Here is a 25,083-nt window from a genome sequence, read left to right as displayed (position 1 = left end):
GTCAAAAAGAGTTTTTTTCTTTTCAGTTTGTATTCCGTTTGACAATTAATACAAATCGGCTAAATCTACCTAAATTGCCCTCCAGCAAGAGGAAGATCCGTTTAGACCCGCTCTGACGGATAACAAAGTAAGTAGTAAAATTGAGAACCTGACTCTCCATTTTCTTCCACTCTAGATAGTGGTACCCTGAACTTAGCGAACCAGGTTATATTTATAATTTCTTATGAACATTTTAATTACTTTTATATTGCAATATTGCACAAGCAATATTTCCTGTAAATGAAAAGAAAAAACGAATATCTGATATAGCAATTTGTATTTTTCATTAAGAAACACCAAAAGAAAAGTTACTTTAGAGAAGAGAAATTTCTTGATTTATATTTATGCAACACATGAACAGGAAGCAAAGGGCAGGATCCAAAATAACGTTCACCTCTGAATCTGTTCCATAAAGCATTAGAAATGCTGAATGAGATTCACAACACTTTCAAACTTTTAAACATTCATTGTAAAATGTATTTGTAACTGCCATTGCAAAATGTGGCCATTAGAATTGAGCAATCTATTGAATTGATAAAAAACAGAAACAGAAGAAGAGTTTGACCCTCGACTGTCCTTAAATTGTTGTTGTCTCTTCTCTAACACTGAAAAAAAATGGTTGGAAATGTAAAATCTGGACGTCATTTACTGGATCTTACATTGTGGACTTTTGGTAAACACTGAATAAAGGTCTTTGACTTTATTTGCAAATGTCTGTCATGTGATAACAGATTCTTGGAACATTCAATGATACAGGGAGTGCAGAATTATTAGGCACGTTGATTTTCTAATCATATTTTTTTTCCAGGCACATTTGACCAATTCCAAACCACAGTAATCCTAATAACTACTATTGATTTAGTATTTAATAATGTATAAGTGATATATAATTGTTCATGAAGGCTGGAAATGAAAATCACCTTATATTCAGGTGTGCAGAATTATTAGGCAAGTTTTCTTTTACAGATAAATTGAGCCAAAAAAGAGATTTAACTCAGACTGAAAAGTCAAAAAGTATTAAATGCCCATGAGAAGGATGCAATACTAATGCAATACTAGACATTGCAGTTAAGGCATGACCATTGGACAGTGAAATGCTCGTTGGGTCAGCAGGATCTGACAAAAACAGGTGGTGAAGAAAAGACACCTATTAACTGCAAACAAATTAAGAATTAAGGTGAAGAATTAAGGGTGAAACCATCAGGAACCCTTTAGTCTCCAGCGCCACCATTTTCCAGAGCTGCAACCTACCTGGAGTCTCCAGAAGTGCAAGGTGTCAGGATCTCAGAGACTTCAGTTAGGTAAAGAATCCTAAAAAATGACCCCCGCTAAATAAGAATCACAAGCTGAAGTGTTGTAAAATACATGAAGAAGGTTTTTTTATAGGCTTTATGGACAGATAGGTTGAGAGTGACTCTTGAAGGACCAGCACCACATCCTCTAGTACCACTGTTTGAAGAATTCATCTTCCAGAATCTGGCAGTACGTTTTGGGAGTTCATTTTTAGTCCATCTCTGCAAAACGGACTTCAGGATGGACTAAAATGAACTCCCAAAACGTACTGCCAGATTCTGGAAGATGAATTCTTCAAACAGTGGTACTAGAGGATGTGGTGCTGGTCCTTCAAGAGTCATTCTCAACCTATAAAACCTATAAAGCCTATAAAAAAGCAGGCTTCATGTATTTTACAACACTTCAGCTTATGATTCTTATTTAGTGGGGGTCATTTTTTAGGATTCTTTACCTAACTGAAGTCTCTGAGATCCTGACACCTTGCACTTCTGGAGACTCCAGGTAGCTTGCAGCTCTGGAAAATGGTGGCGCTGGAGACTAAAGGGTTCCTGATGGTTTCACCCTTAATTCTTCACCTTAATTCTTAATTCTTTTGCAGTTAACAGGTGTCTTTTCTTCACCACCTGTTTTTGTCTGACCCTGCTGACCCAACGAGCATTTCACTGTCCAATGGTCATGCCTTAACTGCAATGTCTAGTATTGCATTAGTATTGCATCCTTCTCATGGGCATTTAATACTTTTTGACTTTTCAGTCTGAGTTAAATCTCTTTTTTGGCTCAATTTATCTGTAAAAGAAAACATGCCTAATAATTCTGCACACCTGAATATAAGGTGTTTTTCATTTCCAGCCTTCATGAACAATTATATATCACTTATACATTATTAAATACTAAATCAATAGTAGTTATTAGGATTACTGTGGTTTGGAATTGGTCAAATGTGCCTGGAAAAAAAATATGATCAGAAAATCAACGTGCCTAATAATTCTGCACTCCCTGTATGTTCAAAATGGGACCCGAAACGTTTATTTTTTATTTTTTAAATAGTATGTGGAAAAAGAGTGCTTGACCTTCAGAAAATGCTGACTGCGAAGATGTCAAACTACTGTATGTTCTGTAAAATATGTTATTTTCTTTTCTTTGAGGTTTGCAATTTTTGCAACCCTATACCATACTTGAAACGTGTAAATATTAAAACCCCTAATTTGATTAGTGTGATGTATTGAATGCTTTCAAGTTTTGCATTTTACTCAGTAGAGATTCCGTAGCTAATGGGCGGGGCCTGGTTGACGCGCTTGGCGCTTGTGTTCGAAGTTTGAGTCAGTAAAGTGTGACCTGAGAAATCAGCCATGCGGTCTCACGAGTGTTATTTCAAATAGATAGGCCTACATCACAGTAAAATTGGCGACGAGGATAAAGTTTAAATTATGGCGCTTGTTGGAAGCGTAGGCGAGTTTGTCCCGAAAGTGGAGTCTTGGTCGGCTTATATTGAACGGCTGGAGCAGTTCTTCGTGGCGAACGACATAAGCCAGGAGAAACAGGTTGCGACCCTGTTGAGTGTGATGGGAGCAACAACCTACGGTTTACTGAGGAACTTGGTACAACCAGAAAAGCCAAAAGATAAGTCGTACAAAGACATTGTGGACATTTTAAAGAGCCATTTCAAGCCAAAGCCTTTGCTGATAGCGGAAAGATTTTGTTTTAATCATTGCAACCAAAGAGCTGATGAATCTGTGACGGATTATGCAGCGGAGCTGAAACAATGTGCTGTGAGCTGTGAGTTCGGAGCAACGTTGGACGAGGCATTGCGTGACTGTTGTGGAATCTGCAACGAAGCCTGCCAACGACGACTGTTGTCAGAATCGAATCTGACGGAAAAAGACACGCAGCAGCTGAGAGGGTATGATGCGCCCAGGGGAAGTGCATAAAGTGGATGCACGAGCACGCCATTCCGATCAGAGAGGGAAGACGTGTTACAGATGTCATGGCAAAGATCACAGCCCTCAGGTGTGTCATTTCAAGGAGGCAAAGTGCCATAATTGTGGAAAAATTGGTCACATTAAAAGAGCATGCAGAGGAAAAATGGGAAAAAGTAAACGTTTTGCTGACAAAAACACTAAGTATGTGGCGGCAGAGGAAGCCGAGTTGCCCATGTTTTTCGCTGTTAAGTGATGAGAAGGACAAAAAGTCATTCACAGAGACATTTAAGGTAAATTGCATAGAATTAAGGATGGAAATTGATACCGGTGCAGCCGTGAGTATCATATCTGAGGAAACGTTCCAAGATGCGTTCCCAACAGAGCCACTAGAGGTCGCAGGAGTCAAACTTAAGACTTATACAGGAGAGATTATCCCTGTATTGGGACAGTTTAAAGCGGAGGTGAGCTATGAAGGACAAAGTGAACTGTTACCCTTAACTGTAGTAAAAGGGGAGGGGCCAGCTCTGTGTGGCAGAAATTGGCTACAAAAGCTTACCTTGAATTGGAAAAAAATGAAACGTCAGTCAAGTGCATCAAGCAAAGACACTTCAAGAGGTGCTAGATTCGTGTCCAGAGGTGTTCAAAGAGGAATTAGGCACGCTCAGTAGGCTTAAGGCAAAGATACTGGTGAATCCTGAAATTCCCCCACGTTTTTGTAAAGCTCGCCCACAGCCCTTTTCCATGAAGGCTCAAGTTGACGCGGAATTGGACAGACTGGAGAAGGCTGGAATAATCACGGCTGTAAAACACAGTGAATGGGCAGCACCCATTGTGCCGGTGATAAAAAAAGACAAAAGCATAAAACTGTGTGGAGACTATAAATTAACCGTGAATCAAGCAGCTACTACTGAAACGTAACCATTACCCCGGATTGAGGAGTTGATGGCTACACTGAGTGGAGGAATTGTGTTTTCTAAAATAGACCTAGCTTCAGCGTATCAGCAGGTTCTTTTAGATGATGAGTCCAAACAGCTGCTGACCATCAACACACACAGAGGATTATTTGTCTACAATAGACTACCATTTGGTGTCAGCTCAGCACCCTCGATTTTTCAAAGAATTATGGAGAACATCATGAAAGATCTTGATGTTGTCGTTTATCTTGATGACCTACTGGTCACTGGAAGAACAGAACAGGAACATCTGCTGAGGCTACAGGCAGTGTTGCAAAGACTCAAGGAGAACGGCTTGAGAGTGAAGAAGTCAAAATGTGAGTTTGGAAAATGCAAATTGAATATCTAGGATTTGTGTTAGACAGCAAGGGCCTTCATCCATCTCCAGACAAGGTTGCTGCGATCAAGGATGCACCAGCACCTACCTGTGTAAAGGAGCTAAGAGCATTTCCGGGTTTGGTCAATTACTATGGACGGTTTTTGCCTAACCAAAGTACAATGGCAGCTCCTCTCTACAGGCTGTTGAGAGAAAATGTAACCTGGGAAGGGAAACAGTCAGAGCAAAGTGCGTTTGAAAAATGCAAAGATTTGCTGACGGACAAAAACGTTCTGGTACATTATGATCCAAGTCTTCCACTTACCTTAGCCTGCGATTCGTCGACATATGGAATTGGAGCGGTTCTGCAACACACCATGCCCACCGGAGAGGAACGTCCAGTGGCTTATGCCTCACGAACTCTTGCGCCTGCTGAGAAAAAGTACTCACAAATTGAGAAGGAGGGACTGGCGCTCATTTTTGGAGTTAAAAAGTTTCATCAATATCTGTGGGGAAGGAAGTTCAAGATGGTAATTGACCATAAACCTCTGTTGACCTTGTTCGGAGAACATAAAAGTCTACCCACCATGGCAGCAGCCAGGATTCAGAGGTTCTTTCAGCTTATGATTAGCATATTGAGTACTGTCCTTCCGAGAAACACAGTAATGCGGATGGTCTTTCACGGGTTCCCTTACCTGACACGACGGATGTAGGCACAGCGGCTGTGTCAGAGAATATACATGCTTTAATCGCCGAACATTTTGAACAAGCTCCTCTGAATGCAGATCAGGTGGCACGTGTAACACGCAGAGACAAGGTGTTATCCAAAGTCCTGAAGTATGTAATGGAGGGTTGGCCAATGGATGTGGACGAGAGTTTGAAAGCTTATCACTCACGCATAAATGAATTGTCTGCAGAGAGAGGATGTGTGCTCTGGGGCACCAGAGTCATAATTCCAGAGAGACTGAGAAAAATTGTGCTGAAAGAAGTGCATGTGGGTCGTCCAGGGATAGTTAAGATGAAAGCTCTTACTCGCAAGTATGTGTGGTGGCCTAAAGTAGATGCAGATCTGGAACAGGTTAACAGAGCATGTGAGTCGTGCCAGATGGAACAAAAAGCACCACGTCAAGTTCCGTTACACCCTTGGGAATTTCCGGGTCAAAGCTGGAAAAGACTGCACATAGACTTTGCTGGTCCTTTCCAGGGACACACGTTCATGATACTTGTGGATGCGTATTCAAAGTGGTTTAAAATGCCTAGCCTCACCTCCCAAGCGACCATCACGAGACTAAGGAGGTTGTTTGCAGCATACGGACTGCCGGAGCACATTGTTACAGACAATGGAACACAATTTACGTCTGTGGAGTTCAAAAACTTCATACAGCAAAATGGTATTCTCCATTCAACGAGTGCTCCCGGTCATCCTGCTACCAACGGTCTGGCAGAAAGGTATGTGCAGACATTTAAAAGCGGAATAAAGAAACTTGCAGATTTGACAATTTGACTTGGAAGATAAGATCTCGCTTTTCCTGATGCAGTATTGCACTACTCCAAACTGCACTACAGGTCAATCACCAGCGTATCTTTTCCTTAACCGCCATGTGCGCACTCGTCTGGATTTTGTTCATCCAGATGTCACTGTCACTGTTCGCAGGAAGCAGTATCTCCAAAAGTTCTATCATGACCAAACAAGTGGTGGAGAGGTCTTTTTCTGAGAAAGATGCGGTTTACCTTCGTAACACCACAGGAGGAGGGAACAAATGGGTTCTGGGTGTGATAGTGAAGCAAACCGGGCCAGTGTCTTACAAAGTTCAGAGATGAGATGCTGATGTCACTTTCAGGAGACATGGTGATCAGTTGAGACCCAGGGTTTTGGGAGATGACAGTGGCGTAGCGTCTGGGCATGCAGGGTATGCACGTGCATATGGGCCCGGGCCAATAGGGGGCCCGCCCATGGGGAACTTTTAAATAAAATGAGGGAATTAATTTTTAATTCCTGGCCACAATAAATATATATTTGTATTCATGTCGTGTAGTAATTTCTTGTTTCTCCATAATGTCTAATTTCTCCGTAATTTATTGTGTGCGTTTATTATTTTTTGCATCCCGCGACTGCAGTAGAACTAGGTAGGCTACTCTGTCATTTTAATATATGACGCTGCATCGCCGCGCCAAAAAAAACAAACAAAAAAAAAAGGACAAGAAAACACATTGTGAGAGGTTATAGCGGCTAGACATCATAATTCCCCAGCTGAGTCTGCGATTTTCAGCTTTGCGATCAGTTGCCGATTTGTTCAGAGTGGTGCAGCCACACGTATACTTGCAACTGAGGAGAAGAACGCGATATAGCCTACGAAAGGGAACAGAGATTAGTGGAGAGATATAACAAAGACTTGTCTCCAACCCTTTCACAACAATTGATCGCATTCCGTGCATCCTTTCACGGAATGCTTCGGCGGAGCCCTCATTTTCAAAACTGAAGCTAATAAAACATTATTTGCGGAGAACAACGTCGCAAAACTATACAGTGACGTATTGCTGCCACATATTATATTTTTCCACTGAATTATGTAATTTTAATGACATCTTTTCTCGTAATAACGAAATGTTATTGATGATGATATTTTCTCCTGGGGCCCGTTTCAATAAGGAGGTTCAACCAACTCTGAGTTTAAACCTGAACTCTGAGTTGACTTACTCTGAGAAGGGAAACTCTGAGTTTTGGGTTTCAGAACAGCTGAATTGAGTTAGTTCAATCAACTCTGAGTAGACTGACTCTGAGTTTAGCACATGCACTATGAAAACTATGAAAAGCCACGATCAATGGAGCTACGAAATTACGATTCACCATGGCAACAGCAACCAACAAAAAAACGTCCGCATACTTCCGGGTCAATACGTAAGTTTAATTCTTAATTATTTTAATTAAGTTTAATTTTCATGGTATCCAAAAGGCAAAAAAAGATTGTGGCAGCAGCTAAAAATGAAAAATAGAAACTTAATTCAATCAGGTAAAGCTTTAAGCATAAAATGTTCATGGGTGTAGGTTTAATGACTTTACAAACATTTGACATATTAAATAAATATCATTCAGTGTCCAGTGCAGCAGCTTTTCCCACATAGACCCTTTTCACAGACTGTGATGACGGGTCATCAATATCGTAAATCCTGCAACTTTTTAAAAAAAATTTTATGTATGTACATTTATAACACTAATACTTTGTATTATACTGTATTACTTTTGCATCAAATTAGAAAAAACAAGTGACCGCTTCTGTGAGGGTGTTTCTAATAAAGCGTCTATGGTAGTGATGGTGAAAAATATATTTCTCTCTTTTCACTTCCGTTATCAATCTCACTCTATTTTTTCCCTCTTTTTGAAAGTTGTGAAATCACTATTGTTGAGTTTTTCTTTTGCTATTTGAGCAAATGGAGACACAACTATATTTAATGTATTCTCTCATTCACCGCTATAAAAGTTAACCCAACTATGATGACTTCAGCTTCAAAGAAACCCGGAAACGTGAAAAGAGTCTATGCTCTTTACACATAATGAAATGTTCTCCACCTGTTACATTTATTAATTAGGGTAATGACATTAAGTATTTGTAGGAAATAAAGATGACCATAAAAATTGTAAATAAATGTATTTAACAGCTGTGGTGGTGGTTATGGCATATTTCTTGTACTACACCAAAAAAGGTTCTATATGGCACCAAAAATGGTTCTTGGCTCGTAATTAGGGGAACCTTTTTTAGTGTTATATAGCACCAATTTTGGTGCTTCAGCGGTTATTCAGAGGTTCTTCAGAGGTTCTTCAGCGGTTCTTCAGTGGTTCTTCAGTGGTTCTTCAGAGGTTCTTCACTGGTTCTTTGACTAAGGTGCTATATAGCACCTCTGAAGAACCGCTGAAGAACCAATGAAGCACCAAAATTGGTGCTATATAGCACTAAAAAGGTTCCCCTATGATTACGAGCCAAGAACCATTTTTGGTGCCATATAGAACCTTTTTTTTTTTTAGAGTGTACCATCTGGCAGCATCCTTCCATCCCATACAGTAATCCGTTTTCAGAAAGTGTGATGATGGGAATATGAGTGGTATCTATGCGTCCAACCACTGGAAATCCTAAAGGAAATTCAAATTATTAGGTTACTTCTAGGTTCATCAAGTGAACGTCAGGATCCTGTATAAAAGGACATGTCATTTTTGTCACTTTGACAGTGAATGAATGTTCCTGCACTGCAAAAAATGCTTTTCTTACTATGTATTTTTGTCAAGTGGCAGATAATTAAATTTGTATTAAGTAAACTTTGCTTACTTTAGATTTAGATTAAATGTATTATTTTTTTATATTTGTACTTGAAATACGATCAAAATACTCAGTATGAAAAGCATTTGTGGCGTTTGAATGAATGAATTAAGTATTTAAACACCGCTGGTGCTTTAAAAAGGGGAGGAGACTGAAAGAAACTCTGGGTTTACCAAAGAAAACCTGCTCCTGACCAGGTTAGGTTCACAGAGTAAGTGACCCTGGTATAACTGACTCTGAGTATAAGTTACCTCTCTTTTAGAAACGGGCTTGACTTACCCTGCTTTCTCAGGTTTGACATACCTCCGATTCTGAAACAGAAAACCCAGAGTTTCCCTTATTTCAGGGTTAACATACTCAGAGTTTTCACTTAACCTCCTTTCTGAAACAGGCCCCTGGACATGTATAGTGATGTGTACAAAACATGCCTTTATGTGCATATTTATTTAGAACATAGTTAATTACCGCTCTCCTGGCGTTGGGAGAGAAGGGCAAAATGTTTGAATTTGCATGGTGGTGGTAGCTCAAAGGTTTTTTTTTTTTTACCACTTCGTTATTTTTCCTTGGAATTTCGTTTGTTGGAAATATGAACGTCTCGGTTACGTATGTAACCCTCGTTCCCTGAAGGAGGGAACAGAGACGCCACATCGGAGTACCGACGAATAGGAATCTCGCTCGCGAGAGCCAATCTACTTCGAGTGTAACTAAACGAGCCAATGCACATTGGCATGCAATGATTGCACCAGGTGCTCATGCCACGCCGCGCGGGTATAAATGAGACACAGGTGATTGCATCAAATCAGCCTTTTGCTGAGGAGCCGGGTAGGTAGACAGGCACCCCAGCAGGGTACAGAGGACATGGCGACGGGACGTGGCGTCTTCGTTCCCTCCTTCAGGGAACGAGGGTTACATACGTAACCGAGACGTTCCCATTCAGTCGGTCACTCTCGACGCCACGTCGGAGTACCGACGAATAGGAATCCCTACCAAAGCGCCATGGCTTCTGCCCCCATCCAGTGCCCTGTGTGAGCCACCTGAGCTCTCTTACCTGATGAGACGGGGCTCACACCGGGAAGTCCATCACTGCTGTTCCGCATGACCCGCTCAGTGATTATTGGATAACACTGGGAAAGCGTGCCCTAGAGAAGGGAACGCTGCGGAGCCCACATCGTACCCCGAAGGAGTTATGTGGAGTACAATGCTGAGCCGTAGCCCGCAAGGAGAAGGGGGCTCAGTCCCACTGCAGGGAAGGCTCTCCCAAGGGAAAGACACGGGCTTCCCGTAGGAGCGACCGTGGAAGAAATATGGGATCCCCGCAGGGTCACTCATATGGCCCAAGCCCAATACCGGTTCTCAAGGATTCAGCGGCAAGGGGCCTGATGCCAGACGTTCCGCCACGTCCGGCACCGAGGGCGGTGGAGGACTCACAGAGTTTGCTTCTGGAGAATATAAGCGCCGTAGCGCAGCAAGCCGACAAGAGCCGGGGCCTCTCAGTGCTTCTACCCGTTTGAGGTGAGAACACAGGAGGAGACCGGCTCTACACGTAGGCTATAGAATCTAGCGAACGTGTTGGGTGTCGCCCAGCCCGCAGCTCTACAGATGTCTGACAGCGAGGCGCCACGTGCCAGCGCCCAGGAGGATGCAACACTTCTAGTAGAGTGTGCTCGCACCCTGAGCGGACAGGGCACACCTTGTGCTTGGTAAGCCAAGGTGATGGCATCCACTATCCAGTGGGCCATCCTCTGCTTGGAGACAGCCTTTCCCTTCTGCTGGCCTCCGTGACAGACAAAGAGCTGATCTGAGGTTCTGAAGCTTTGAGTTCTATCCACGTAAACCCGCAGAGCGCGGACGGGACAGAGCAAAGCTAGGGCTGGGTCTGCCTCCTCCGGGGGCAGCGCTTGCAGGTTCACCACCTGGTCCCTGAAGGGAGTGGTAGGAACCTTGGGCACATAGCCAGGCCGGGGTCTCAACACCACGTGGGTATCACCCGGCCCGAACTCTAGGCACGATTCGTCGACCGAAAATGCCTGCAGGTCCCCTACCCTCTTGATGGAGGCCAATGCAGCCAACAGCGAAGTCTTCATTGACAGAATCTTTAGCTCTGCTGACTGCAAAGGCTCAAATGGGGCATTCTGAAGTGCTCGGAGCACCAGAGCAAGATCCCAAGAGGGTATGGAGGGGGGGCGAGGAGGATTTAACCGTCTCGCCCCCCTAAGGAACCTGACGACCAGGTCGTGCTTCCCAACCGTCTTACCTTCTACATGGTCGTGATAGGCGGATATTGCAGCAACATAAACCTTGAGGGTGGAGGGCGACAGCCTACGCTCCAACCCCTGTTGCAGGAAGGAAAGCACAGACGCGATCGAACATCTTCGGGGGTCTTCTCGGCGAGAAGAACACCACTCGACGAACAGGTTCCACTTCAAGGCGTAAGCCTGTCTTGTAGACGGTGCTCGTGCCGAAGTGATGGTGTTAACTACCTCTTGGGGTAAGTCACCTAGAACCTCCGCGTCCCGTCCAGGGGCCAGACATGAAGCTTCCACAGGTCTGGACGCGGGTGCCAAAGGGTGCCCCGTCTCTGAGTCAGAAGGTCCTTCCTCAGAGGAATCGGCCAAGGAGGGGCTGTCGCGAGGAGCATAAGTTCTGGAAACCAGGTCCGGTTGGGCCAGTACGGCGCCACCAGCAGGACCTGCTCCTCGTCCTCCCTGACCTTGCACAGAGTCTGTGCAAGTAGGCTCACTGGGGGAAACGCATATTTGCGCAGCCCCTGGGGCCAGCTGTGCGCCAGGGCATCCGTGCCGAGTGTACCCTCGGTCAGCGAATAGAACCACTGGCAGTGGGACGTTTCTGGGGAGGCAAACAGGTCGACCTCTGCCACCCCGAACTGTCTCCAAACCAGCTGAACCACCTGGGGGTGGAGTCGCCACTCGCCTGGGAGCGCAGCTCGTGAAAGCTCGTCGGCCACACGGTTGTGCACACCAGGAACATGAATGGCCCGAAGCGACCTCAGACACTTCTGACTCCAGAGGAGGAGATGGCGGGCGAGTTGCGAGTTGCGACATGCGACGGGAGCGCAGACCACCTTGTCGGTTGATATACGCAACGGTCGCAGTGTTGTCCGTGCGGACCAGTATATCTTTGCCCCGTAACCACGCTTTGAGGCGGCTCAGAGCAAGATGCACTGCTAGCAACTCGAGGCAATTGATATGCCAATGCAGGTGCGGGCCCGTCCAAACCCCTGACACTGCATGCCCGTTGTACGTGGCTCCCCAGCCCATGGCAGAGGCATCCGTGAAAACCACAGCGTGCCTGGACACCTGTTCCAGGGGCACTCCGGCCCGAAGGAACGAGGGGTCTGACCATGGACTGAAGGACTGGCGGCAGGCCGGTGTGATGCTCACCCAGTGAGTGCCGCGTTGCCACGCCCATCTCGGGACTCGGCCGTGTAGCCAATGCTGAAGCGGTCTCATATGAAGCAGGCCGAGCGGTGTTACTGCCGCAGCGGCCGCCATATGCCCCAGGAGCCTCTGAAACTGTTTCAGTGGAACCGCCATCCTGCCTTGAAACGTGTTCAGGCAGCTCAGCATCGACTGGACACGCTCCTCCGTGAGGCGCGCTGTCTGTTCGACCGAATCCAACTCCATACCGAGAAAAGAGATCCTCTGCACGGGGGCGAGTTTGCTCTTTTCCCAGTTGACCCGAAGACCCAACTGGCTGAGGTGTCTGAGCACCAGGTCCCTGTGTTCGCACAACTGATCCTTGGACTGTGCTAGAATGAGCCAGTCGTCGAGATAGTTGAGGATGCGAACGCCCTGTTCTCTCATGGGCACAAGGGCCCCCTCCGTGACTTTCGTGAAGACACAGGGGGACAGGGACAGCCCGAAGGGCAGGACTCTGTACTGATATGCTCGACCCTCGAACGCAAAGCGCAGAAACGGCCTGTGTCGAGGAAGAATCGAGACATGAAAGTACGCATCCTTCAGGTCGATCGCTGCAAACCAATCCTGGGGACGGATGCATTCGAAAATGCGTTTCTGCGTGAGCATCTTGAACGGTAGCTTGTGGAGGCTCCGATTCAGGACTCGCAGGTCCAAGATTGGCCGTAACCCACCGGTTTTTTTGGGTACAATGAAGTACGGGCTGTAGAAGCCGGTCTTCATATCGGCTGGAGGGACCGGCTCTATCGCGTCCTTCGCCAGTAGGACAGCGATTTCCGCACGCAGGACATGGGCATCTGCAGCATTCACCGAGGTGAAGCGGACGCCCTTGAACCTGGGGGGGCGCCGGGCGAACTGAATCGCATAGCCGAGCCTGATGGTCCGAATGAGCCAGCGAGACGGACTGGGGAGCTCTAGCCAGGCTCGCAGAGACCGTGCAAGCGGGACCATAGGGACCACCGGCGCACCCACGGTGGGGCAGCGAGGTGGAATGCAGGTACCGGGCTGGGGCGGCTGTCTCGTGGAGGCGGCCCGCAGCGAGGTGAGAGTGTGCTGTGCAACACTTACCTGATTCCACAGGTGGGCAGGAGGAACGTGAGGAGGTCGTCCACTGCTGCCCGCTGGCGAAGGGGGAGGTAGAGTGTGGTCCGGCGTTTGACCGGCCACAACTCTCCGAGCCCCCTGAGGACCCAGAGATGGAGGAAACTGCTCTTTTATTGAAAATTTGGGTACCGCTGGGGCTGAGCCCAGCGGCGGAACAGAAACAAAACGGAACACAAAATTCTCCTCCCGGCCCTCCTCCGGGGGATGGAGCGGTGCGGTCACCGTCTCCAGAAGAGCAGTCCTCCCCATCTCCGGGTCGCCCGTCTCAGGGCCGCTTGCCCTTGCCCCTGCCTTTGCCACCTCTCTTGGCAGGAGCCTGGACGGGCTGGGCGGCCTGCTTGCGCCCGGCTCCACGACGTCGCTTGGGTGGAGGCTGCTGCTGCGACGCGGGAGCGGAGGCAGACGCAGGCGGCCGCCCTCGGCGACGAGCAGACTGAGGTGCTGCCGGCGGCGGGGTGGAGACAGCAGCTGACCGCCGTGGCAGGATGTGACTGATGGCCTCAGTCTGCTTCTGTGCGGCCGAGAACTGCTGGGCGAAGTTCTGGACCGCGTCGCCGAAGAGGCCGGTCTGGGAGACGGGGGAGTTAAGGAACCTGATCTTGTCGGTCTCCCTCATGTCTGCCAGACACAGCCAGAGATGGCGTTCCTGGACCACCATAGTGGACATCGCACGACCCACGGCCCGCGCCATAACCTTCGTCGCACGAAGCGCGAGGTCCGTTGCGGTTCTCAGTTCTTGGAGAACTGCGGGATCGTGACCACCCTCGTGCAGGTTCTTCAGTGCCTGGGCCTGATGAACCTGCAACAACGCCATAGCATGTAAGGCGGAGCCTGCCTCTCCACAAGCCTGGTAGGCCTTTCCGATCAGATCGGACGAGTACCTACAGGCTCGGGAGGGGAGACACGGGTTCCCCCTGGATGTGGAGTTAGGGCACAGTTGCATAGCAACGGCCCGTTCCACGGGAGGAACCTGCGTGTAACCCTTTGCAGGTCCGCCATCGAGGGTGGTGAGGGAGGAGGATCCACCGGGCCGGTTTCGGGCAGTAAAAGGTGCCGTCCACGACCTAGTGAGCTCCTCGTGCACCTCCGGGAAGAAAGGAACCGGGGTGGGGCGCTGAGAACCAGCACGGGCCACCCCGAGAAACCAATCATCCAACCTCGAAGGTTCGGGACACGGTGGAGGGTTCCACACGAGCCCGATCTTCTCGGCGGCCCGGGAAAGCATGGCCATCATCTCCGGATCCGTATCGGGCACAGCGGATCTTCCCGAAGGAGCCCCCTGCGCCGACACGTCATCTCCAGAGAAGTCTGACCCTCCCTCCGATGCAGCGATGGACATCTGATCATCAGGGGGAGCCCCGAAGGATACGGATGGTGCACATCTCGAGGACGGCCCACCACGTTCCGACGGCAGCTCTGCTGGCTGCGGAGTGCGTGAGGGATGAGGGTTCCCCGGGGGTTGGTTCCCTGGGGGAAGCGCGCTCACCGTAACCCTCAAATCACCCGTGCTACTGCCTGAAGTAACCCTCTGTGGAGGGTTAGATCGAGGCAGAGGCACGGGGACTCCACCCCTTGCGAGATGGAGTCTAGACCGCAACTCCGAGATGGTCATGTTCCCGCAGTGAGAACATGAGTCATCCACCAACGCTGCCTCAGCGTGCTGAACGCCCAAACACGAGATACAGCGCTGGTGACCATCCCTTGGTGACAGGTAACCACCGCATCCAGAAACACACAGATAGAATGTCATCTTGAAAAAGACGCAAGCTCTATCTGTGTTTGCTCTTTCAGAAGGACGCTCTCCTTGGTGCTGAAGCACGCAGGGGGCGGGGTCGCGGCGACACAGTCAGGGGGTGACTCACACGCTCTCTCACACGAAGGCGCTCTCTTACCAGCCGTAAGAACGGCTTTTCAGCGCTCTCCACCTAGCGCACCGAACCAGCTGTGAGAACAGCCTTTGTGATTGCTCTAAACAAACAACACAGAGAGATGATCCGAAAACCACGCGACCGCTGCTGTGCCGTCACACCAACACCGACTGAAGAGATCGCTTCCGAAAGGCGGCTTCCGTCTTCAGTCAGGACTGCGAAGTAGTGAGTGATATCTGGCGTTACCATCTACCACCCGGCTCCGAAGCAAAAGGTTGATTTGATGCAATCACCTGTGTCTCATTTATACCCGCGCGGCGTGGCATGAGCACCTGGTGCAATCATTGCATGCCAATGTGCATTGGCTCGTTTAGTTACACTCGAAGTAGATTGGCTCTCGCGAGCGAGATTCCTATTCGTCGGTACTCCGACGTGGCGTCGAGAGTGACCGACTGAATGGGAACTAAATTTAGAAATGCTTTCAAGTTTTGCATTTTACTCAGTAGAGATTCCATAGCTAATGGGCGGGGCCTGGTTGACGCGCTTGGCGCTTGTGTTCGAAGTTTGAGTCAGTAAAGTGTGACCTGAGAAATCAGCCATGCGGTCTCACGAGTGTTATTTCAAATAGATACATCACAATTAGATTATTTTATAACAATAAGCGTAACATAAACATAAAAATTAAATAGTTAAAATTCATGATTACATAAAAATAGTTTTGGATCAAAGCTTGTGTAACAAATTACTCCAAGACACAAAGGCTGAAGATCCTAAAGCCCCGTTTCCACCGAAATTATCCAGAACAAATTGTACCAGGAACCTTTTCTACAGGACGCCATCTTTTTCTTTTTTTTTTTGTAGCTCAACTGTTCAGAATTAAATGCACAGGATTGTGGGATATCAAAGGCAGAAGGATACATTTATGCTGCCTTCAAAAATCAATCAGATGAAGTTCTCTCAAGAGGAAGTGAAGCTAACATTATATTCGGACATGCCTTGATGCCTTCCAACCTCGAAATGTGTCCTCCAAAGGCATTTTCCAGGTTTCGGACGCAGTGATAGAGCGAGAATGAGTAGAGACAGAAACCAAACAGGAAGAGAACATGGAAACAATGAAACAGGCACTAAAACATAAAAGTCCATACAAAAAAAAAAAAGACACAGAACTGAACTGAAAGGAGGGAAAGTGCTTGATGCTAAATGTATTAATACGAAAAGAAATGGAGAAAGAGCAGAAATGTTGTCACTAACCATTGACTTTGAAAACAACCTACCAAGAAGAGTTATGCTATAGGCTTCTTCAGAGAGAGTTTATTCCTCCGGTATTAAGATGCTTAAAATGTCAAAGAATGGGTCATATACTGGCAGTCAGCGCAAAGGAAAAGAAAGATGTGGAGGTAATCATGCATTTGGAGCGTGGGAAAGATGTGCCAGTTAAATGTTGCAATTGTGGAGGAGACCACACCACAGTGCAGCCTATGGGGGATGCGCTGTTCAAAAGCATGCAAGAGAAATCCAAAAATGTAAAACAAAAACAAAGTGTCATATGCAGAGGCTGTACAACGAACATGTAGCAATGGAAAACAGCACCGAAAGGAATAGCCCAGGAAACAGTAATGATCCTCCAAGTTCAGAAAACAGACAAACACATCAGAAAGGTCTACATGAGACCTCACACAAGTGCAGGGTAAAGGAGGGAACCATGTTAGTAGATAAAGTCAATTTTGTAGCATTCGTATGTAAAATAGTGTACATCGGATTAGATCAAAATGACAGGAATGAGAGAATCGAATGGAATCTTGGGATGTCAAGTACAGACTGTAAAACGTTATAAGAATTGATGAACCCGTTCATATATGATGTGTCTAGTGATTAAACTAGTAATGGTATTTACCATCTTTCAGTGGAATAGCAGAAGTTTAATAGCAAATGGACAGGAATTTAAGAAGGTCTTAAAGGACTTAAAGGACAAACGAGATATAATATGCATTCAAGAAACATGGTAAATGTCTGCATGGACTTGCTCCCCATTATTTATATCTGAACTTCTGCACTATTGTTCTCCTCGTTCTCTCTGGTCATCTGACTTAAGATATAATTTTATATATATATATATATATATATATATATATATATATATATATATATATATATATATATATATATATATATATATATATATATATATATATATATATATATAGTTTTATTTATATATCTATGGCTTTATATGGTTTTTGCATAATGCTTGATGAGTTTGATTGACAGATGTGTTAGGCAATTAGGTGTCAGGCTGTCTCATGTATGTCGCGCGAGCTGTGAGTTCTGAAGTGTGTTTACCAGCCTATAATTTGCAGTTGTGTGATAGATAAACAGCAGCGATGCAAATTAGTTAAAAACTCGCATTAACGCGGGAGAGAACCCATACATCAGACCGCAAGTTACGGTAAGACTTTTCAATTCCAAGCGCAGGTTAAATCTGTAAAGCCGGGAACATGTCATTAGTATATGTCAGTCATGATAGTGTAGGGGGAAGGTGCGTGGCATAAAGTTTTGAAGCAATTCGACCTGAGGTTCGAATCCGGCTTTTGCCGAACTCGCTGTACTTCCTTTTCCCATCACATATCAGATCGGAAAGGCGTTTATTTTCAATAAAAAAATGAAGAAAATATTTGAGTGTCTAACGTTTGTTGTAACCGCTGCTCATGTTTTGTATGTGGACAGGTTGTAGCTGCAGTTTTGGTTTATGTTGACAGTGACAGTGACGTGACACCCGTACGCATGAAAGTGCCCGCTCACTTTTGTCCAGGCCCGACCAAAAATAAAATTCTGCCTACGCCACTGCACTGTGTATTCTGACATCTTTCTATCAGAACCAGCATTAACTTCTTGAGCTATTTGAGCTACAGTAGCTCGTCTGTTTGATCGGACCACACGGGCCAGACTTCACTCCCCACGTGCATCATTGAGCCTTGGCCGCCCATGACCCTATCACCGGTTCACCACTGTTCCTTCCTTGGATCACTTTTGATAGATACTGACCACTGCAGACCGGGAAAACCCCACAAGAACTGCAGTTTTGGAGATGCTTGACCCAGTCGTCTAGTCATCACAATTTGGCCCTTGTCAAACTCACGGAAATCCTTACGCTTGCCCATTTTTCCTGCTTCTAACACATCAACTTTATTTTTGCCAAATATATCCCACCCACTAACAGGTGCAGTGATGAAGAGATAATCAGTGTTATGCACTTCACCTGTGTTACGGAGGGACTGAGATGAGAGGCGTGCGGATCCATATGCAAAGCTTTTATTAAAGATGTGTCAATAACAGACAGGGCTCAAACCAAGGCAAACAGGCATGATATGGACAAGACAAAGAGCATTCCAGGGACAGGCAAGGGTCATCAACCAGATAACTTCATCCAGGGGACAAGGCAAGAGGATAATCTGACTTCCAGGCTAAGGTCCAGGCGAGAGGCAAACAGTATCCAAACAGGGCAAGACAAATAGAGATAATCAAAGGCGAGCAAGAGTCCAGGGCAGGCAGAACACAGGAAACCAGGCTAGGATCAAAACACAGAGTAAGACTAGAACAGACTAAGAACACGGTTGGCTCTGTAAAGAAGCTATCAGCTAAACAGCAACATGTGCTAACAATACTCGGCAATCTGTGAGCTTGTGCATCAGTGTTTTATAGTCCTTGTGATTGACTACAGGTGTGGAACTAATTAGGAGCAATGAAACCTGGGAAATGTAGTCCAGGGTAACATGTAACTGTGTGCAGTGAAAAAGTCTTAATGGTGACCTCTGGTGGTGGGTAGATGGAAACGGCAGGCATAGGATATGTTACAACCTGGCAATGGTCATAATTTTATGCCTGCTCGGTGTGTATATATATGCCATAAAAGTCTGATATATGAAATATGATACTCAAAAAAATGCATATGCATATATTTAAATACAAGTTTGAGTATCATTTCATACGCACACATGCACACAGAGAATTCAATATAGCTAACTAAATGAGTAAATGATTGAAAATACTTTCATCTCTCCCTGTAACAAAATCCCGAAGCCCTAAAATTATACTTGTATTTAATTTAATTTTGATAATATTTTTTCACTTTTTTTAATGCAATTTATTTTATTTTATTTACCTTTAATGAGTTAAATTACTATATTTGATCAATAAATAAAATAAATAATAATTTAAGCACATTCTTTCAACTTAAATTCAGAATTACTCACAATTCCATGCTTAACCCAATTCATTCAGCTGAAAATATCTTAACAGTGGGTGTCTGCCAAACTCTTGTGGAAAAATAATAATATAACATGATATTTAATGAATTCTGCCACTAGATGGCCTTATAACTGTATATGGAGCCAATGAGCTGTTCCGCTGGGTCCTAAAGGCAGTTAAATCAGTATGAATTCAGATACACATTTAGACATTACAATATATATATATATATATATATATATATATATTTAGCATTTTTAGTTAGAATTCTGAGCATTTTTAGGTTTTTCTATGCGTACTGAAGCATTCCTCGCATTCCATTAATTCCTATGGGGGTCAAAATGAATCCAGTCAATGTTTTGTGTGTATTCGTGGTTCAAGTACAACAAAAGTCTTACATTTATTTTACTTTTAGTTCATGTTAACAAATGGTACTTGTGTTATCATTAATATATTATTCTATATATAAAAGTCTATATTTATTATTTACTGACATTTTTTATATATATATATATATATTTATAAATATTTTGAACTGGGTTTTAGTAGAAAAGCTTGAGCATTTAAAGTGGCAGAGGAAATAATATAAATCAACAAAATGTAATTGTCCGTTTTTGTAGATGCTAATATTTTCACCATTATGTTTAGTTCATGGGCTTTCAGTTTGTTTATTCCCTACAATGTAATTGTAATTATTAATCAGACACACAGGGAAAACAGAACCTAAACACAATGAAAACTAAATCACGTTACACATACACTATGGGAGTAGTGAAAAGCACATTTTTCTTAGGGTGTGCCTTAAGCCCAGTTGTTGTACCCTATGTGTTGTAGTCATCATCTTGAATGCTGGAATACATTTTTGTGCAAGAGCCAAAGCATACATTGCTCTGCATTGTGTTGTTAGTGCATTTTCTTTCTTTCTGTTTCCATATTTACTTCAGTGTCACACAAACAAGTTTTGTGTTCGAACATAAACATGAAATAATTTTTGCAGAATATTTATTTAAATGGGTATTTATTTCAAAGCATTTTACAATAATAAAATACATAAACAGGACATTTAAAAAGGTGTTTAAAATTTAATTATTTAAAAATAATATGATAAAACTTTCCCCAGGCTATTTTAAATGACCTTCACATAACAAAAAGAAAGAAAATGTGAATGGAAAGTAATGTTAAAAAAAAAAAAAAAAAAAAAAAAAAATCAAGGAAACTCGTATTTACGATAATTTCGAGAGCACATGAAGGCAGCATTAATCATGAGACATCTTTAGAAATAAAATAGAACTTTTCTTTCCAACAGCAGTATTAGTCACTGTTATGATTAGTGGATGACTTGCCTTCCCGACATATTAGTGTCCATCCTCCCACCCACCCACTTTTTTCCAGTTACAATAACAGCTAGAAAAAAAGGAGGAAACATCACACGATTATGAGTGGAAACAATAAATATATATTTTGGACTTTGTGAATAAGCAGGTGTGTCTTTGAAACAACAAATTGTGAGATTTATCATGATGCATTTATCATCAGATGGAATGTGCTGATGATGTATACAGTTTTCACACCATTTCACATGAAACATTATTCATCTCCTTGAAATTAATAAATAAAAATAAAAATGCAACAGTTTGTTTAAAGCAGTGGTTTTCAAACCTGTCCTGGAGGCCCTGTGCATTTTGGCTGCGTCTGAAACCTAGAAAATGCTGCCTTCGGCGAGACACATTTCAAGGTCAGAAGGCATCAAGGTATACCTACATCCGAATCTAATGTTAGCTTCACTTCCCGTCTCCCGAGAGACCTTCATCTGATCGAGTTTTGAAGGCAGCATAGACGTATCCTTCGCTGCCTTTGATATCCCACAATCCTGTGCGTTCCATTCTGTGACAGTTGAGCTGGGGAAAAAAGATGGCGTCCGAAAGTTGTGTTTGCTGGTCAGTTTGTGTGTAAATGTACGTTTTTTGTCATGTCATTTCTAGCGAGAAATTACTAATGTAGTAATTAAATATTTGTTTAGTTCTCTCCAAAGCTCTCTATTTTGTAGATCATTAAACTGCAGGAAAACAGTGTCATCTTGTGGCACGTCAAGCGAACGCTCCACTCACTCCACACTCATGAACCGCTTATGCTGTAGCTACTATACTTGTTGTAGCCATTAAAAACGTATTTGGTTTCATATTTATGTTTAAATATTATCGTTTTTTTTTTTTATTTAATCTATGTTGATTATGAAAAGTGAACAGCATGTGTAAAATAAGCAAATATAGCAGATAATAATCATGACATGGAGGCGGCGGCGCCACAATCAATTGCATTGGGTTTGAACTGGAGTGGGTCTCATGAATGAACCGAAACTCAGAGTATACTTGCCTCGCAGACATGGGAAATATGTCTACAGAAAGCTTGAAATTTCTACTTTTAAATGAAACCATTCAAAACGAAAAGTAATAGGGTACTTTCGTATGAAATGTGCATTTCTCTCTTGGTGACTCCACTACTCCTGAGATCAGCATCGCCAACAAAATAAAAGTGTAGGTAAAACAAATAGTTGAGTGGTTGTTTTCACTAATAGCGTTTAAGGATCAAGGTAAGAAATTGTGTAACACAAAAGATGCATTAGACTAACAAATTAGATAAATCGCAATCTACTTCGTTTAGCTAGCAGCCTATAGCATTATCAAATGAATAGGCTACCAACCTGCTCCATATAAAAAAGCAATTGTAAATCATCCAAAATAAACGCCATGATCACTAGATTTTTATACAGATGTTTCTATAATGATTTTGTAAATGGTGATCAGCAACCAAATATTGATAATACAAAGAAAATAAAAAAACAATACAAAGGCAGAGTACAGTAACTTTAAAATAGCTGTCAAAAGTCAAGTTTGAGCTCAAGATTTTTTTATGTAGATAATTTTCATAAGGCCTACTAAAACATCTAATAGCCAGATTTCCAGTGTCCTACCTCTAATTAATTTGACTGGACAACTTAAAGTCATTTTTCTCACACTCTGCAAGTTAAGGTCTTTTGCCTTTGTAGGGCAGTACAGCTTTAGAGGAGTTCAAGCTAGATTTTGCTGGAATAAAGCTACTACTTCCAAGAAAAATCTGACCCAATGTCCTGCATGAATGACATGACGATTGATTCACACCTACTCTTGCAAAAATAAATAGCAGCCCAGAATGCTCAGTTTGCATCAGTGAGCTTCAGGACACTGGACATACTGGACACAAAGTATTGACCGTCTTCAAAGAAATCTACTTGTGCATTTGTCTTTCAGTTTATCAATGGCTCTTCAGCTCTTCGGTTATATCATGTCCATTACTGGACTATGTGGCCTAATTATAGGCACATTTACAAACGAATGGAAAATCATTGGACACGGCAATGACAAAACTGTGACTACGGAAAACTACCAAGGACTGTGGATGGAGTGCGAAATATCCAGTTCGTCTGTCATACATTGCACAATTTTCAATTCCCTTCTTCATCAAACTTGTGAGTATCTGTCCAATGATTTTTGAATCCATCTGCTGTTTGACTTCTCAAACAGATGTGCTCTGATTCTTGCTGTGTTTTTTCTTGTTGTAGTTGAAATTCGGCTGGCTCGAGTAATAATGATCATCAGCATCGTCATTTCAAGCCTCGCCGCACTGGTAGCCATTTCCGGCCTTAGGTGTACGAGATGTCTAGACGAGAACGAGCAGTCGAAGGACAGAGCTGCCTTTGCAGGGGGAATCCTTTCTGTGTGCAGTGGTGAGTTCAACCCAGATTTTAAAAGTCATAAAGAAACTGTTTATAATTGTTAAATTACTGTTTACTATTTATTTTTTTGTGTGCTGTCAAATCGATTAATCGCAATTTATTGCATCTAACATAAAAATGTGTGTGTGTATAAAGTTAGACATAATCATATATATACATTATATATATATAATGTATATATCAGGTCAGGCTCGTTTTTTAGCCAATCATTTACACAATTTTATGTTATGCGATGAATTGCGATTAATCAATTTGAAAGCACTATTTTTCTATGAAAGAAATGTGATTTTTTTAAAATATTTTCTTATAAAAATCCTTTAAATTGAAACTAGTGTAGTAGCTAGTAAGTAATCTTGTATTTCTAGGTTGTTAAACTAATATAACTTTTTTGGAAACTGTTTAAATTTTTTTTTTCAGGACTCTTATGAATACAAAGTTCAAAAGAACAGCATTTATTTTAAATATAAATGTTTTGTACTAATGTAAATGTCTTCACTGTCATTTTCGGTCAAGTAAATGCATCTTTGTTGAATAAAAATGTATACATTACCATTTAAAAGTTTTTATTTATTAGAAACAAAATAATTCTTTTATTCAGAAAGGATGCAGTAAATGGATCAAAAGAAATTTATAATGTTACAAACATTCAAATATTTTCTATTGATCAAAAAATCCTGGAAAAAGTGTCATGATTTCCACAGAAACATTAAACAGCAACTGTTTTCAATATTGATAATAATAAGACGAATGCTGAATGATGCTGAAAATTCAGCTTTGTATCACAGGAATACATTTTATTTTAACATATATTAAAATATAAAACAGTTATTTCAAATTGTAATAATATTTCACAATATTACTGTTTTTACTGTAGGCTACCTATTTTACAGTAAAAGTCTAAAATTATATATCTGTGAGATAATATAAGAAACGTTTTACAATTGCTTCTGATGTTCCACATAGTAAGACTTAAGCCTTATGAATATGTGTATTCTTCTTTCTCATAACCTTTCTAGGTCTGTTTGCTTTGGGCATAACCAGCTGGTTTATGTATGGAATTGTTGATAATTTTTTTATTCAGAAGGACTCACCTGAGAAAAGGTAGGAGTTTTGTTTCTTATTGTTTCAATGGAGCTTCATGTTGTCATGTCTTTTGTGAGTCTAAATTATTGATTATGAATTCTATCTGTGCTTAGGTATGTGATCGGCAAGTCTCTGATTGGTGCATTTGTTGCATCTTTGCTTTGTTTATCCGGAGGCATGCTCTTATGCATCTGCAGCGTAACGCACCTACGATCCAACAGAAATCTCAGCAAGCATCCTGTCTCCAAGAATCCTGGAAAAGAATATGTTTTGTAGCATCTGAATACCAACTTAATCTGAACGGCAGTTACTAGTAACTATTGTGTACAGTATGTGCACGCATTGTGTTAATAGATAAGTATAAATACACTGCGTGTGTATGTCATGATACAAATATTACTTAACACTTTAATAGCTTTAATGTATTTTTAGATGTTTGGGATTTGTCTCCACATTGAACTTTAAACTCTGAGTCAGAGGTCTAGAAAACAAGAACGCTGTGATTGCTTAACTGCTGACCACAGAGGAAGGGATGTCATATTCCAGTAACAACAGTAACTTTTACTATTTTTAGTTTTTTACTGTTAGAAGATTCTAGGCTTTTGTGTACTGTAGATTAATATGCTAATGAAAAATTAGACAGCTTCAGAATTTGATGGTAGTTTGTCAGTTTTTTTATAATTAATTTTCATATATATAATGTAATAATTTCTGAATTACACAATAAAGGTTTGCTATCTCCAC

General features: G+C 43.0%; 1 protein-coding gene across 1 annotated transcript; it reads left to right on the top strand.

Annotated features, from left to right (window-relative positions):
• Positions 1-37: 37 nt before the first annotated feature.
• Positions 38-25,083, top strand: LOC307121025 (claudin-1). Its single transcript, XM_079808410.1, has 5 exons — positions 38-127; positions 22,772-22,989; positions 23,083-23,247; positions 24,273-24,357; positions 24,453-25,083. Exons 2-5 carry the CDS (start codon positions 22,779-22,781, stop codon positions 24,613-24,615), a joined length of 624 nt encoding a protein of 207 aa, XP_079664536.1. The 5' UTR covers positions 38-127; positions 22,772-22,778; the 3' UTR covers positions 24,616-25,083.

This window comes from Gobio gobio (assembly GCF_949357685.1).
Source record: "Gobio gobio genome assembly, chromosome: 24".
In the NCBI taxonomy this organism is placed as follows: Eukaryota; Metazoa; Chordata; class Actinopteri; order Cypriniformes; family Gobionidae; genus Gobio; species Gobio gobio.
The sequence above is the reverse complement of the archived record's forward strand: the minus strand, read 5'-3'. Positions and strand labels throughout refer to the sequence as shown.